The sequence below is a fragment of the Chinchilla lanigera genome, unplaced genomic scaffold (assembly GCF_000276665.1).
Source record: "Chinchilla lanigera isolate Chin_1 unplaced genomic scaffold, ChiLan1.0 scaffold00093, whole genome shotgun sequence".
NCBI classification, from domain to species: domain Eukaryota; kingdom Metazoa; phylum Chordata; class Mammalia; order Rodentia; family Chinchillidae; genus Chinchilla; species Chinchilla lanigera.
Window position 1 is genome coordinate 1681955 of NW_004955494.1, and position 17073 is coordinate 1699027.

At 37.7% G+C, this 17073-nt stretch overlaps 1 protein-coding gene across 5 annotated transcripts; it reads left to right on the plus strand.

The window, feature by feature from the left end:
- The first annotated feature begins 1971 nt into the window (after positions 1-1971).
- On the plus strand, positions 1972-12960 carry Clec5a (C-type lectin domain family 5, member A). Of its 5 annotated transcripts, none has more exons than XM_013505008.1 (7): positions 1972-2133; positions 2582-2679; positions 3467-3541; positions 5141-5200; positions 5541-5698; positions 7362-7464; positions 11280-11364. In XM_013505008.1, the coding sequence occupies exons 2-7, from the start codon at positions 2601-2603 to the stop codon at positions 11318-11320; spliced, it is 516 nt and encodes a 171-aa protein (XP_013360462.1). In that variant the 5' UTR covers positions 1972-2133; positions 2582-2600; the 3' UTR covers positions 11321-11364. The 5 variants fall into 5 exon arrangements, with proteins under 5 accessions (XP_013360462.1, XP_013360460.1, XP_005405455.1 ...); XM_013505006.1 differs by having other exon boundaries at positions 1979-2133; positions 7362-7468; positions 11280-12960; XM_005405398.2 differs by having other exon boundaries at positions 1981-2133; positions 5541-5680; positions 7362-7468; positions 11280-12960.
- The last annotated feature ends 4113 nt before the right edge of the window (positions 12961-17073 follow it).

A 17073-nucleotide genomic window follows, 5' to 3' on the forward strand; every position in this document is an offset into this window, starting at 1 on the left:
TCATCTCTTGATGTTTTACATATATCATGGGTATCATTAAAATAATTCACTGTATAAAATGTTTCTTAGCTAGCTGTTATACAAAATATAAACATAGCTAGCTGCTTGGAATTATTATTTATATTTTTATATTTAATTTTTGTCTACTTTTCAATTCTGAGCCATGGCCACTCTAACTCTTTCTTTTAATTGATTAAGTTTTTGTCATGTGTCTTTTCTCTATAGCAACTGTTCTGGAATTTGTTTCTTAATAGTATCTTATCTAGCTTTTTAGGCAAAGCTACAGTTTGCATTTTTCAATGAATAAAATATCATCTACATTTCACAAAGAAACATGTTTTAAACCTTTGTTCTGAAAGCATGTGGCGTCATTATCTTTTATTTTTCTTCTTTTGACACAGGCACAACATTCAGCAACTCTGCTTTAAGAAAACCCAGCTGAAACTCTCAATGAGTCTTTGGTTGACCAGGATTGCATGTCTATATCTGTTTTCACGAGAAGCCACTTTGAAGATATCAATATGGAATACAACAACCATTGTTAATTCCCTACCACTTTGTTTGTAACTCTGTATTGTCTGTATTGTGCTTGTGATATGTTGTAAAATGTTGTATGTCTGTTAATGTTTCCCTCCTTTTATCTTTAAAAAAAAAAAAAAGAAAGAAAACCCAGCTGTGCAAGCATGACAATAGATGGCACCTAGGTAGTGTAACTGAAGACAGACTTGCTAGGCCCAACACCTGCTCCTGCTGAGGGCTGGCCTGAGGGTATGCGTCCTACGTTGTGTCAGAACTTCCAGGGCTCTGGATGTCAACTGAGACCTCCCAAGTTCCAAAATGTTGATTCAAATCTTTTAAAACACAGAACAGGTCAGACTAAATAGAGCTGCACACTGAAAGCAGTCTGTGGGTCCTGTGTTGACAGCCTCTGCTCTCAGTCCTCAACCTCTCTCTAATGAGATGTGACAGAGGATTTTTCTGTGTGTTCTATGAATTCTTACAGTTGTATCATCTAAGTGGCAACTTCCTTTAAAATAACACAGTATTTGCCACACATATTAACTATTTACAAACTAAGGAGGTAGTTATTTATCATTGTGAGTACTATAACTACAATCCACATTTAATAGCAATTATTTAAGACAAAATTTTAATCAATACTCCACATTTATTTGTAGGGTCCCTCATACTTTCACTGCAAAGGCTTGAATTGCAAGCCTGGAAGCCCAGTACCATGGTACAGTATTCCATGCTCTGTGGATATGCTGGGGCTAGGGCAGTGAGAAGATAAGCAGTCCCTGCCTTCATGGCTTCAAAGAGTCTGCAGGGCAAGGCGAGAAGCACATTATCATATGACGGTCAGTTCCAAGGAACAAGTGCATGATGTATGAGACTAGATAAGTGACACCTAAACCCCAATGGGGCAAGGAAGGAAAATTGACATGAAATTTCTAGAATAAAAGTAGCACTTAAACTGAGACCTGAAGGATGAATCAGGATAACTTACTCAAAGAGCACATGTAGAAATCTATGTCTGTGCAGGTGGTGCTATTAGTGCTCTGTACACACGTGCTCAATAAAGGTATGTGAGGTGAATATGTGAAAAGTTAGACCAAAGAGTAAGCTCAGTGTTGCTAGCAGATGATGCTAGGGTAGATGTAGTTTTGTGAGAAGCCCAGAGCCAGAACATATACCACAGGTGCCTGAAAGTGGCTAGGTTAAGCACACAACATTTGCTGCAACAATGCATATCTAAAGACTTATAGACCATGTTAAGGAGTCCACACCATGTTCCAGGAGCAATGGAAAGTAGAAAGGAAGAGTGAGTCCATACTGAGATAACTGCTTCTCCAAATTCTTGTAGAAATGTTCCCCAGTATTATGACGCTCCTAATAGGAACCTTCCTCCTGATGAGTTAGAGGCTCCCTTCCTCTCTTTGCCCCGCCTGCTTCCTTTGCCAAAAACATTGAACAGGAAGAAGTATTTGCTCAGATGCTGCTAGGACAGACAAACTGTGAAGAAGGAAGGGCACTTTCTGAGCAGGAGTGTATTCTCAAGAGACAGGGCCCGTGTCCACTGTACCAAGCCTTAAAGCCCCATCTGCAAGACATTCCAGTCTTCTAGGAAAAGAGGTGAGTCTGTCCATTTGCCTGTCTGTCTCTCTGTCCTCTCTGCACAGACTGTTGGCCCTTCCCCCAAAACCAGACCTTAAAGGAAGCCTGTTCAGTCTGTCCCCTACTACAGGCATACTGAAGACAGACTCTTCCACAAGTGAAGTCAGTATGGCCAAGACAACAAACTAATGTTCTTAGAAGCAAGGGGCATTTCAAGACATTGAGTTCTTGAAATACAGGAGAGGATTTACTTATTTAGCAGGGTTGAAAAGGACACAAACAGGGACAAGGCTAAGCCTAGAGCTAAGGGATGAATTCCAAGTTCAAAAGCTCCCAAACATCACAAGTTCCCAACCATGAGCCTTCTAAGCCTTCCTTTGGATCTCCAAGCAAGAGGTTGGGGTAGGTCCTGTGGAACGAGCAAGTTTATTCCCAAATTCTAATAATTTCTCTTTGAACCCCACAGCCTCCAAATTCCCTTCATAATGAACTGGCACATGATAATCTCTGTACTTATCATAGTAGTGCTTAAAGCTGTTGGAGTGACTTTATTTCTGCTGTACTGTGAGTATTTGACTGATTGCTTAACTTTGCTACATTGTGAGCATTTGAGTGACTGACACCTATTGTCGTGTTCCTTGACTCTTCTGAATGCAAAATTACATGTAAGGTTAAATTCTCAAATTTTCCACTGAAGGGCAATACAGCCTAAGATTAAATGACCTATGCCCTTCTACCCCTCCGGCTGGTACAATGGGCCAGATTTCTTGTTCTGCCTTGGAGATACATAAATGACCAGTCTGATAATAAATTCAAATCCTACACACAACTTTTGTTACTGGAGTATTTTTTTGGGTAATCTGAGCTAAAGTAGTTAACAGGGTTGTGATTGTAGCTAAAATTTTAAAATAACAGCTCCATTTCAATCCAGTAGTAAATCTGGGTCAAGGGCTGAACTATAAAGGAATGGGCTAGAACCAAAAGAGAAACTTTGCTACAAAGTCATATAAATTTATTCATCCAAATGAATTCACTAGAAAAAGAAGCCTTCTACCAAAGGATTTTGCTACAATTCAACAAGTAGAGTCCTCTCCAGTCCCTGATGCCAATAAGTAGCTTAAATGAAGAAGGAAATATGAGTCGGCCAGAGCAGTTGGCTAAGAGGAAATATGAGTTTCAATAAGTGAAGACATCCCAAAAATATACACACATCCCTTCCCTGCTGACCTGTGTCAGAGATCAGTGCTTCCCGTTAATAGTCACAGGTCTCCACCAACGCCTATGGGTTTGCTTATTTTATTCATCACTCAGTGGTATTTGAAACTGAGACAATAGTTGATTTTCTTTCCAGTCCCACAGACTTTTTGGAAAAGTAATGATGGCGTCATTCCCACTGGGAGCTACGGAACAGATAATGTGCAGAATGGTAATCTCCTCTCTACCATCTAGCTTCTAGGGCACTGGATTCTTAGAGCACTTCCTCAAGGCCTCCTTTCCCAAGGAACTTTTTTAAAAGATAGAAAGGTATTTTAATGAGTTATCTCCGAGAAATAACCAGTACAAGACTCAGTGAAAATTTCTCATTTGCTAGGGATAGAACCCAAACTTAGGATCTCTTGTATACAAAGTATACATTTGCACTGCACTCCCAGGTCCCGAGTGAAATTTCTGACCCTCAGCTTTCCTCCTGGGCATGTGGACAAACGGTGTGTAACTGTTGTAGTGTAATGTGAACGTACTTCAGAGAATCTGAACACCTACAAGGAATGGTTATTAAGAGACCAGGTGCCACAAAAAAGGGTCATGTTTGTGTGCCAAATATTATTCTAGGCCAACCACAGGACAAGAATGAACACAGGGGATATTATTCAGTCATCATCTGTAGATCAAAAAGCACAAGACTAGAAGTCATGCAGGATAAAGAGATGAGTGAGATGTGGCTCTTCCTGTTAAACCCACCTGCTCTGGAAGCCTCTTCCCACACTTTCCTTTCATTTGCTCTTAAGACACCTGTTACTACTAACACCTTTAAGAAAAAGGCCATTCCTCATTCATCTTTGTTTCAACTGAGATATCCAGTATAATGAGCTATATGAAGAAAATACTCAGGAAATATGTATTGGGTCCCTTCCATTATAATCTCAAAGTACCTTTTGATGAAAACCAGGCTACTGTATATGACAAAGGGTCTGTGAGCCAAACTGAAATAAAAAGTGAAAGCTAACATCTACTTCATTAATATAATTTTAAGCAACCAATTTAGTATCTGAGTAAACTAAGCTATTTTCAACCATAATGGCAAATAACTGGGATCACTAAGGGGAAATCAGACCACTCTCTGAAATTACTGTAGCTTCCTACTCAGACAGCCAGTGTTTCCAAAAAAGAAAAAGAAAAATGAGCCTTTGTGGAGACCAATCAATTCCCCTATTTGTATGTAAAGGAACAAATGGATTTCTCTACACTTACCGAAAATCTCTGTAATCTTCACCCGATCCTTTGTCTGATAACATCCTAACACTTGTTCCAATTAGTCACAATTCTTAGAGCTGAGAAGGTATTGATAAGAGAGGTATCCAGTAGCTGCCTGGGGTTGTGAGTTTCAGTAGAGGATTTGGGACACCAAAAATGGCAAGAATAACGAAGATGCTTTGTGGAGTGTGGAGTGGAAGTGCTCCAGTTAAGGGATAACACCGTCAGAGGAAGACATAAGAAAGGAGTGAGTCTCCCTGGGATACCAAATTCTTCTGTTACTCTACTCATCAGTCTCTTCTTTTTTCTGCCCACCCCCAGCATTTCATACCTTCTGCCACATCAAAAGGGAAGAGCATAAAAGAGGACAAATAACAGTAATAGCATAATGAAAGTTCAAAGAAAGAAACTATCTGAAAAAATCTAGCTCAGTGCTGGCCTAGAGTCTCCACCGTTAAATTTCAAAAAGCTGCAGGAGTTCGACGACCAACACTGTGATGATTGTGTGTTACGTTCACTGTATAGCAATCTTTATGTTTCCTTTTCATTTCAGTCTCACAGATTTTTGGGAACAGTACTGACAGCATCATCCCCACAAGGAGCTATGGAACAGGTAAAGCACATGACTTGAACCTCCCTTCCACCCCACATGTAGGTTATTAGCTGAATTCTGAGAGACTTTTCTCATCACTTCCTTCCCTATAGTACTAGTTTTTGGCTTAAATGGTCCATAAAGACTGTCTAGCTTATTTCCTTCATGTCAACAGTAAGAAAGCAGTCTAGAATGAGTTGAGAACAGCTTATATCAATATAGTTGTTATAAAGAAACCCATATCACATTATGTCCCATTATTTTATGATTCAGTTCCAGGGTTCACACTCCAAGTAACTAATCCCAAACTCATGTTTTCCTTTCTCCCTTCCTTCCTACCCCTACTCTCTCATCTCTTCAGTCTGCCCTCCACACTGGCAGAACTTCCACCAAATAAGATGTTTCTTCTTATCCACCTCCGAATCAACGTTGGACAAGAGCAGGGATGACTGTGCAAGAAGAGGATCCACTTTGGCAATTGTCGACACGCCAGAGAAGCTGGTGAGAGCATCAGGAATGGTACAGTAAAGCAGCCCACACTACACCAGCCTCCATGGTTGGAGATGTGGATCAATGTGGTGGAGCAGGGGGTGGGTGGAGAGGAGTGGAGAGGTGGCTCGCTGCATTCTACCTGGTTGTTCTGAATCTGAGGTTGAAAGGCTTTTTTGTAGCACAGGGGCATGATCTCTGGCTTCTTTGAGCTAGACATCCAGACTCTGTAGTCTTCCCCTTAAGATACAGCAGTGAGATAATATCCCAGGGTTGGTTCAAGACCTTTAAAGTGCAGGAAATGACCAAAGAGCCAATGTTGATAAAAGTTATTTAAAACCTACAGCATACATCACAGATACGAGATATCAACATAGCACCCCAATATACACAGTAAAAAAAGGAAGATGTGAATTAAAACAATCAGTAATATGAAAAACAATCAGGTCATAGGGTTTTCAGTTTATATTCCTGATAATAAAAATGGATAGTGCTATGGAAAAAACTTTTTTACTTCCTTTTATCTCATAACAATCCTGAGGGTATATTATTATCTATATCTTATAAATGAGGAAATTAGAGCACAAAAATAATTTAACAAAGGTTATACACATAAATTACAGAACACAGAACTGAATTCATATCACTTTGACTCCCAAATGCATATTTTAATAAATTTTAGACCATACTTCATTCTAGTTTATAGTTATCCCTCCATCAAATCTAAGCATTTGCTGAGTACTCAGAACTCAGTGTACTTTAGGCAGAGAATACAAAGGATGGAATTTGCTATGCACCAAAACTTAAGTAAGTAGAGGAAAAGAGTACTGTGCTACATGAACTATTCTTGTTTCTCTCCCTTTTATAACCTCACTCTTCCTCTTTAAAAATGTACTCCTGTGATTGAGAACAATTTGTAAGAGGACCTTCTTCTCTGAAGTTTGGCACTAGATGTCTAACAAAGGGCAGAGATCAAGAGGCTATAGATTTTTTAGGTCTAAGTACCAAGTGGAAAGGAAAAATGCCCTCAGGCAGAAAACTGGGAGTAAGACACAAGAGAAAAGAGGAAAGAAAATGATCAGGGAAGAGGAGAATAAGGCAAGTTGATGGTATCATGTCCTATACTCACCTCTTCAGTTTCAGTGCATCCCAATTCCCACTGTCAGAATTCCCCACCACTCACACTCCACACTAACCTCAGAAGTTCATCACGGTAATTTGCTGATGAATCTCAAGTCAATGTGTTTTGTTATTTTAATCAACCTCATTTGGAAAATAAAATTTCTGGAAATGAAAGCAATTCTATACAGAGGGGTATGACAAGTTTTCAACTGTATTTCAGAGTAGCAGGTCTTGACCAGTCATCCTTCTCTATTTCCTGTGTAGTTTCAAAGAGCAATATCAGCATTACCTTGGTACTTGCTAGGAATGTAAATGCTTCATTCCCTACACCAGCCCTTCTGGACCAGAAGCCCAGATATCTGTGCTTTAGCAAGACATCCAGACAATCTTAATGCCTGCAAAGTTTATGAACTTCTCTCGCCGTAATGGCAAGTGCCAGTGACAGCCAGTCTCCTACCTCTAGCAGTTTTCCTTGTTCCCACAATCAAATATAACCACAGGCTCATTGGCTCCAGAAGGGCAGCAATAAAGGACTCACTGTTGAATATTTTATGTACTTTTTAAATTTCAGAGGTATCTCCAAGACAAAGCTAATGCTGAGAAGTATTTTATTGGCTTAATGTATAAGCCTGCAGAGAAAAAGTGGCACTGGATCAACAACTCTGCATTCAATGGCAAGTACGTGAGCATCGACATATTTTGGGAGATCTTGGTTTCCCTCAAAAGATAAAACCTACGTTGCTGTAGTATGATGTTTCTAATTTTTCTGGGAAGATACCCAGAAGGGGGACAGCTGGGTTGAATGTGACCTCTAATTCTAGTTTTGTGAGGAATATCCACACTGATTTCTATAGTGGCTACACAAGCCTGTACTCCCACCAACAGTGGAGAAGTGTTCCTTTTTCCTCATAGCCCTGCCAATATTTGTTATTGGTGATTTCTTGATGATAGCCACTCCTTCTGGGGTGAGATGGAATCTCAGTGTTCTTTTAATTTGCATTTCTCAAATGACCAGTGATGTTGAACATTTTTTCATATATTTATTCGTCATTTGTATTTCTTCATCTGTGGGGTTTTATTCATCTCAGATGCCCATTTTTTTATTGAGTCTTTGAATTTGGGGGTCTGATTTGTTTCAGTTCTGCATATGTTCTAAATAGAAATTTAAAGCACTACAGTTTGTAATAGCTAACTCTTGGAAACAACCTAAATGCCCATCAACCAAGAAATGGATAAAAAAGATGTGGGTTTTTAAAATTTTTTTATTTTAAAGAAAATAATTAAAAAGAACAATAGCAAAATACCAACAACACAGACAAAATTAAAATAAAGCAAAAACAATAAAACCGATATGGGGTTTCAAAACAAAATGATAGGAATTAACAGTGGCTGTTATATTACATATTGTTATCTTCAACCAAGTTGTTCAGATTACTAGATGTAAGAATGCAAGATTCATCAAACCATTACAGAGAATAAAAAATAAAAGCAAAAAAAAATTAGAAACAATACAGAGTTTCACTAGACAAGATGATTGGAATTCACCAATGGTTGTTATATTGTATATTGTTGTCTTTAAATTAGTCGTCCAGATTACCAGATATAAGCATGCAAAATTGGTCAAAAAGAAAAAAAATTAGGCATTAACTGCTCCTTTCAATAAACTATTAGACTTCAGCAGTACAGTTATCCCAACTTTCCATATATATACCCTTCCTTCTTCCTTTCTTTCTTTTTCTCCTTTCCCTCATCCCAGTTGCTCCTCCCTTTGAGCAATTTCTTAACCTTTCATAATATCTATTGTACATTTTGGGTTTTATTTACTTTTTTAGGTTCTTACACTAGAGAGACACCATGATATTCACACATATGTGTCCAATTTATTTCAGTTATGAGTATGGTCTCTAGTTGCATCTATTTACCTATAAAACCCTTGAGTTTATCTTTTTTATAGCTGAATAAAATACTGCATTGTATAAAAAATCAAATACTTTTTATTCATTCCTCAGTTTATGGGCATTAGGGTTGTCTCCAGGATTAAACTATGACAAATTGTGCTGCTATAAACACGGGTACACATATATTTCTGTGTCCATATATCACTTTATCTTTGAAAAAGGAGCCAAACATGTTCACTGGAGGAAAGATAGCCTCATTAAAAAGTGGTGCTGGAAAAACTGGCATTCCACATGCCAAAGACTAAAACTAGACCCATGCCTATCACCATGCACTAAAGTCAAAATGGATCAAAGATCTAAATATTAAAACAAAAACACTAAATCTACTAGAAGAGAAAGTAGGTAAAAATCTTGAAGACATAGGGGTAGGCAAAGAGTTCATGAACAAAAACTAAACTGTATGGGAAATACTTCAAAGAATCAACAACTGGGATCTCATCTTATGGAAAAGTTTTTGCACATCTAGAGAAATCACCAACAAAGTAAAAAGAAAACCAACAAATTGGGAAAAAATTTTAGCAACTGCCCCTCAGACAAAGAACTATCTAGAACATATGAACAACTTTTTAAAAACCAGGCCCCCAAAACTCAAAGACCCAGCCCAAAAATGGGCATCTGAGATGAATACACACTTCTCAGATGAAGAAATACAAATGGCAAATAAATACATGAAAAAATGTTCAACATCATTGGTCATTGGAGAAATGCAAATTAAAACAACACTGAGATTCCATCTTAACCCAAAAGAATGGCTATCATCAAGGAATCAACCAATAACAAATGGTGGAGAGGCTGTGGGGAAAAAGGAACCCTTTTCCACTGCTGGTGGATGTGTAGAGTTGTAAAACCACTATGGAAAACAGTGTGGAGATTCCTCACATAACTAGGATTAGAAGTCCCACTTAACCCAGCTATTCCCCTGCTGGGCATTTTCCTAGAAGAATTAAAAACATTATACCACAAAGACGTGATATTTTTATACAATGGAATATTATTCAGCCATAAAGAAGAATAAACTTGACAAGACTTATATCGGTAAATGGATGCAATTTGAGACCATATTCATAAGTGAAATAAATCAGACTCACATCTGTAAACATCATATTTCTCTCCGATGTGAGAAATTGAAAGAGTAAATAAGGTCTAAAATGTACAATAGGTATTGTGAAATGAGAAGAAATTGTTCAAAAGGAAAAAGGAACTAGGATGGGTGAAAGAGGAAAGGATAGTAGGAAAAGGGGGAAAAATGCAAGTCAGTCATACTATTAGTGTCTCTTAAAGGTTCATTAACAAGAAAGGTTTTGCTAATATTGATTGAAGAAATTTTTATGCCCTTATCTTGTACCCTGAGCAGCTACTTCAAAGATAACAACATGCAATGTAGTAACTATTGTTATTTTTCTACTAGTTTGTTATTTAATTTTGTTTTACCTTTTTTCCATTAAAAAAAAGATTAAACCTGAGACTCATGCTGGAATAGTACAAAAGCTGAGACTTGATCTTGTTCTAATCTTTCTTCCATCTTGTCTATTCTCACAGAAATATTTCTTATAAACATTTTATTATGGAAAATATCAAACATTTTCTACTTTAAAAAGTAGGAGAGAAAAAATATTCATAGAATACATTATTTCTGTAACTTATAGGTTTCTCTTAAACTACTGATCTATTTTCTTGCTAAATGCCTACAAATTTCCCCAGATATAGCACTTTTGTCTAAAGAAAGGTTATTACTTTCAAAAATTGTTTCTACCTTAAAGCTGTGAACTTCTAACTCTCAATATTTATCTCCAATGGCTCATCCCATGGAGATAAACTTTGGTGGAAAATATAATATTCATAGGGTTCATATTCATTCAGTTTCTACTAAATGTCAGACACTATGCTGAGCACCTTACATGAACTACTTCCTGCAGTCTTCAAAGGATGATACAGGAAAAAACTTTTATTACTCTCTACTCAACAGCCGAATTCAGGACAACAAAGGTTTAGAAATGGGTTGAAATTCATATAGCTTTAAAGTGGTAAAGCCACAATTTGATCCTATATTCACCTGAGCCCAAAACTTATGACTTTTCCATGAAATTAGAATTCTTTGCATTCACATTATAAAGAACCAAATGACAGGAAAAGAGTTAGGAGAAGGCTAATGGACACAGCCAGCAAGATTTTCCTACAGCTTGCTGGAGTCAAGGAAATAATGAGAAACCTCTGTCCCCCTTTCAGTTTTGCTACAAATTTACAGACAGTACTAAAACATTATTTCTTGGGGGAAAAGGGACATTGTGAAATGTTTCTGACCAAAGATAGGAGTGCATTAGTCAAGATTCTGGGGATCTCTATAACACTCTCTGGACAGCTGACAGGAAACAAAAGTAGAGCTGAATATAGGGAAGTTAGAATAGAAGATGTGGTGCAGAGAAGCAGTGTTCCCACACAGTCCCATACCAGTTGCATGAGACTCTCGCTGAGATCAGTAAAAGGCAGAGCGGAAGCAGTGAGTCATGACAGTATTTTCTTTTCTCATTTAGTGTTACCAACGAGAATCAGAACTTCAATTGTGTCACCATAGGCCTGTCAACAACATTTGATGCTGCGTCATGTGACGTCCCCTACCGCTGGATCTGTGAGCTGATTCTCAAATGATCACAGTCTGCTTTGACAAGAACGAATATACTTACAGAGATAGCAACAGAGAATAGTTATAATTGAGACTGGTCTGGGAAATACAGAACATCAAATTACGGTGTCAGCCTTCCACAGCTTGCTGGCAGAGCTCCCTAATGAATCCACAGGGCTAATGCATCATTCATTTTCACACATAGACTTATACACACACCACCAAGAAAACCTCCCAGTTCTGAGCCAGCCATTACCCTAGACTGCATTTCCTGTGAGAGTTGAAATTGACTCTTTGGAACCTCACGGTTCATCTATTCTGTGATTTTGTTTATGTATCTGTCCACCAATAGAGGTTCTTACCTGTTTAGGAAAATGAGCTTCTGTACTCTGTTTTGGGGGACTGGATGCTAATCATCTCCAGGAGACAGGGCCAATTTTATGGAAACAATACAGTTGAAATGAGATCTGTTTCTATAGAACTGAGCCTTCCTGACTGATCCACAGGGTCTATCCTGTGGAAGTCTGTTTCATTCACAGAGCACATGATCATGTTATCAGAGAGAAACTGCAGACTCGACAGTTGTGAGCATTATTTAAAGGGCAGAATCAGTAGGAGAGGGATAAACTCAGCCTCTGCACCCTTATGTCTGTTCCCAAGAGACCCCTATTCACATGCTTCCCCCTAAAAGCTGAGAAAGCAGATGCTCTTTGTCTACACTGGGGCCAAGACTTGAGGGCATTTATGGTTCCTAGAACTGAGCTTGGAAAAGAAAGTACATTGCTGATAGGAATGGAGAATGATCCAGATAGGACAGGAATCTGTTCAGAGATCCCTCTAAAGAGAACTAGACATAAAGAGGGCTAAGCAAACCAAATGTCTGTTCTTCAACAAAGTCCTGATGAGACACTCAGGCTAAAATTTTTTTTGTTGTGGTAGGAAACTCCATGATAGCATACATAACTCATTTGTAACCAAAATTTGGGTGGGCAGATTCCTTTCCATGTGCAGGTTTTGATTACCTGACAGTACTTGTTGAGTAATTTTAAGAATTGAGGATAGTCTTTTAGACCTCAATGGTCACAGGATATTCTTTCATTCTGTACTAGAAAGACCCTAACAACAGGTACTGACCCAAAGAAGCCTTGCCATTTAGTTGGCATCTTCCTGGTCCAGCTAACCAAGGAGGAGAAACTTTAGGTGGAGGCAAGGAATAGGCCTGGAAAATAAAGGAAATACTGGGGGCAAAGGTAAATCATATAAGAATCGGAGTTCATTTGGCCACAGTGGAAAAAACACAAGAAAGTAGCAAAATTTTTGGGATACCTTGGCTGTTTTCTCTATTGACAAGAAGATATTAGCTACACAAACACCTCAGGATACAAAAAATAGAAAAAGACATTCCTTGTATGTCCTGAGTAATAAGAGTTAAACCACAGGAATGGCTATATAAAATTAATGGAAATTAGAGTCACCTAAGTAATCTGTTTACCATTTCCATCAGTAACACTGTACTATGATAATGATTACATATATCATTAGTCAAAATAAATTGTGGTAAAATTTATCTTTTATTACAAGATTAAACTCTCCTTCTGTATTCCTAGGTTTCATAATTTTGGGTTCATCAACATAGCCATTTACAATTTTAAAAATAATTCACTAGGTGTTAGAACTTGCTTGAAGGAGGTCACCAGAAATAATCTGTGTTTGGGGTGGGGTAGATACTGGAATTGTGTTAATATTCTGGGGAGATACAAGTTCCCTAATTGTGTTAACAAATGTGCACCAACAGCCGAGGAGCAGGGAAAGACTGAGGCTATGGTGGAGAAAAGAGCCAACCAACTTCTAGCTAGAGATAAGCCTCAGAACTCAGACAACAGAGAGTAAATCATAATCCTTCTGTTTTGCAAAAAGAAAAATATAATTGCTACATTTTCTATTTTATAACTAATAACTGTAGACTTTTAAGGTCAGAAAATGTCAACATCTAGTAATTTCTATAATTGAAGCCCTAATTTCCCCAAGATGATACGGTATTCCAGTTTTCGAAGAAGTTCAGTAGGATGGGGTACAGGTGTGGAGATTCAAGCAACATGTGAACTTTGGTTTAATGTCATTATCAGCAAGGGAATTTGGAATTTTTAAAAATGCAAGAAAGTTGCCTTTTTTAGAGAGCAATGGTATGACAAAAATGAAAATTTATAAAGCATCAGGTTGGAGTTTAGATTTTACTTCTAGGTATGCAAGATTAATCAAACAATTAAACATTACCTATTCGTTTCAATAAACTAATAGAAATTAATAGTACAATTATCTTAGCTATCTACATATTTTTTTCCTTTCCTTCTTTCTTTCTTTTCTCCTTTCCCTCATCCCAGTTGTTCTTTCCTATTGGGCAGTTTCTTTCTCTTTCACAATATCTATTGTACCTATATCTGGTAGTCTGAGCAACTACTTTGAAGATAACAATAAGTAATACAATAGCCATTGCTGATTTCCCATCATCTTGTTTTGAAATACTGTATCATTTTATAGTTTTGTATTGATTTGTTTTTGTGTTTTTTCTTCTTCTTTTCTCTTTAAAAAAAATTTTACTTCTAATAGACTGTATGAATCTCTATAGCTTTCTTACTTTCTTTGGTCTTAGTTTTCTTACCTATAAAAGTAGTCAATGATATTCCTCTCACAAAATTCTCATACACGTGAAATAAGATCCCTTCCATATATCTCAGTGGTTATAAGCATCAAAAGTAGAACTTTGTGGAGGATTTGAAGTTGAGATCTTCATCCAACAAATAGCATTTCAATAAACTACAAGATGAATGTAGGCAAGTTGTTTAATTTCTCACAAAATAAAAATCACTCAAGTCAGAGAAGAGTACTTTAGAAATTCTGTGGCCAAGTCATATGGAGATCAAAACCATACTTCCCCTGGCTATGAATGTGGGCCCAGCCTAGGTCAGATAGCCCCATCTAATCTTTAGACTAATTACCAAACCCACCTGGGATTGGCAGGACCAACAGCTGAGCTCAGCCTGGGTCTACTAGAATTCTAATGCATGAAAATAAAAGCGGACTGCTGTATGCTAGTGGGGTTTTGTAGTTGTTTCTTATATAGTAAAAGGTAACTGCCGTGATCTCCTAGCGAGTCCCCTCGCTCCACTCTGGTCCTTTTCTCCTGTGCTCACTCTATTCCAGCACTTTGCCTCTGCCTTCCCCAGAATCTCTCCACTTGTTATTCACTGTGCCTGGAATGCTCTTCAACACATACTTGAATGCCTCACTATTTTGTGTCTCTCAAGCTTCTCCTGACAATTTTATTTAAAATTCAAAATTTGCCAGGTGTGATGGCACACACCTATAATCCCAGCACTTCGCAGGCCGAGGCAGGAGGATCATTGCGAGTTTGAGACCAACCTGGGCTACAAAGTGAGCTTAAGGCCAGCATGAACTGCATAGCGATACCCTGTCTCAAAAAGACAAATATAGGGCTGAGGATATAGCTCAGAAGCACAAGTGCCTGCCTGCAAGCGTAAGGTCCTGAGTTCAATTCCCGGTACGAAAAAAAAAAAAAGACAATAATAATAATATAAATTCAGAACTTCCCCAAAAGATTCTCCTTCATAACTATTTCATGTTCCTTTACATAACACTTTTCTACCATCTAACGTACTATTTGTGGTATTAACAGCTTTGCTGAGATATAAGTCACATACCATAAATTCACCTGTATAAAACGTACAAACCAATGGGTTTTGGTATATTCACAGTTACTGGTAATCATCACTTTCCATAGTTATCACAACCTTGTCCTTTCATTCCTCTCAACCCTAAGCTACTCTTGGCCTACTTTCTATCTCAATAGACTTCCTTATTCTAGACTTCCATATAAATAGAATGATATATTATGTGGCCTGTATGAAATGGTTTCTTACACTCAGCATAAGGTTTCCATGTTGTAGTATGTGTCCGTGTTATAGTTTGGATTTTGAGCGCCCCCTCAAAAAAAAAGGTCCATGTGTTTAAAAAAGCATGGTCCCTGAGATGGTAATACCCAGAGATGATGGTACTTTTAAGATGCAGGACCCAGGAGGAAGTCTTCAAGTCACTGGGGATGTGCCCTTGAAGAGGATCGTGGAACCTGAGCCCCTCTTCTCTTTTGCTTCCTAGTGATGAAATGAGTAATTTTGCTCTACTGCACACTTGCATCATGATGTGCTGCCTCACCATAGGCCTAAAAGCAGAAAGGCCAATTGATCATGGACGGACACCTCTGAAACTGTTGTGTGTTTGTTCATTCATCAGCTAATAGGCATCTAGGCGGTTTCCACCTTTTCTCCACTATGAATAATGCCACTATTAACATTCATATTCAAGTTTTAGGGGTATATATTTTCATTTCTCTTGGATATTATATATACCTAGGGGTGTAACTGCTGTGTCATATGGTAATGCTATAATAAATTAAGGAGCTGTAAGGTAAGGTATAGTAAGGTTCTAAGGTACTAATGTAAGATAAGGTTCCAAATACATCCTCCTGCATTTAGATATCCACATACTGAGATTTTAAAGACATAAATGAAACGAATGCTCTACCCAATTGTCTTCCTTCCTTAAATTTATTATAAGTGGGTTTCTAAGATATAAAAACAACAGCATGCATGGCCTCATCAATTGCTTTGGGCAGTTAAATCAAACCACAATGTATCATACTCTTTCCCTATTATCTCAAAGCCAGTTAACTCACAGTTAAAAGCCACCCCATTAGTCTGGTCTACATTGAAGACAGGAGCAGAGAGGAAACTGACCCACTCTTGATAAATAATAGGAGCAAAAGATTAAACATGTAAAACTCAAAGATACTCAGTTTGTTACTATGACATAACCTAGGTTACCCAACAGATACAAGAATTAATAACAAATAATTCTGATAAAGACATCCAATTAGCATTGTATGATTGGCTATTTAGGACAATGGTTAAGATATGAACTCTGCAGCCAGACTACCAAGAAAGAACCTTGTGAAACCAATAAAAGATTGCATTGGAAAGCTTGATGCTGCTGAATACAGTTAATTACTTGACATTTGGTTTTATTCACCTTAGAAAAGTGTACATTTCTTGAATGACTAATGATGTCGAACTTTTTTTCATGTATTATTTGCCATTTGTATTTCTTTAAATGAAAAGTATGTATTTATCTCAGATGCCCATTTTTGGATTGGGTCTTTGAATTTGGGGGGGCTGATTTTTTTTTAATCTTTTATATGTTCTAGATAGAAGTCCTTTGTCTGAGGGACAGTCTGCTAACACTTTTTACCAATTTGTGGGTTTTCTTTTTACTCTGCTGGTGATTTCTTTAGATGTGCAAACACTTTTCAATAAGATGAGATCAACATCATTAGTCATTTGAGAAATTCAAATTAAAACAACACTGAGATTCCATCTCACCCCACAAAGAATGGCTATCATCAAGAAATCAACCAATAAAAATGCTAGAGAGGCTGTGGGGAAAAAGGAACACTTCTCTACTGTTAGTGGAAATGTAGACTGGTGAAAGCACTGTGGAAATCAGTTTAGAGATTCCTCAGTAAACTAGGATTAGAAGTCCCATTCAACCCAGTTGTTCTCCTTCTGGGTATTTTTCCAGAAGAACTGGAAACATCATATCACAACTATATATGTGTACCTTGCTTACAGCTG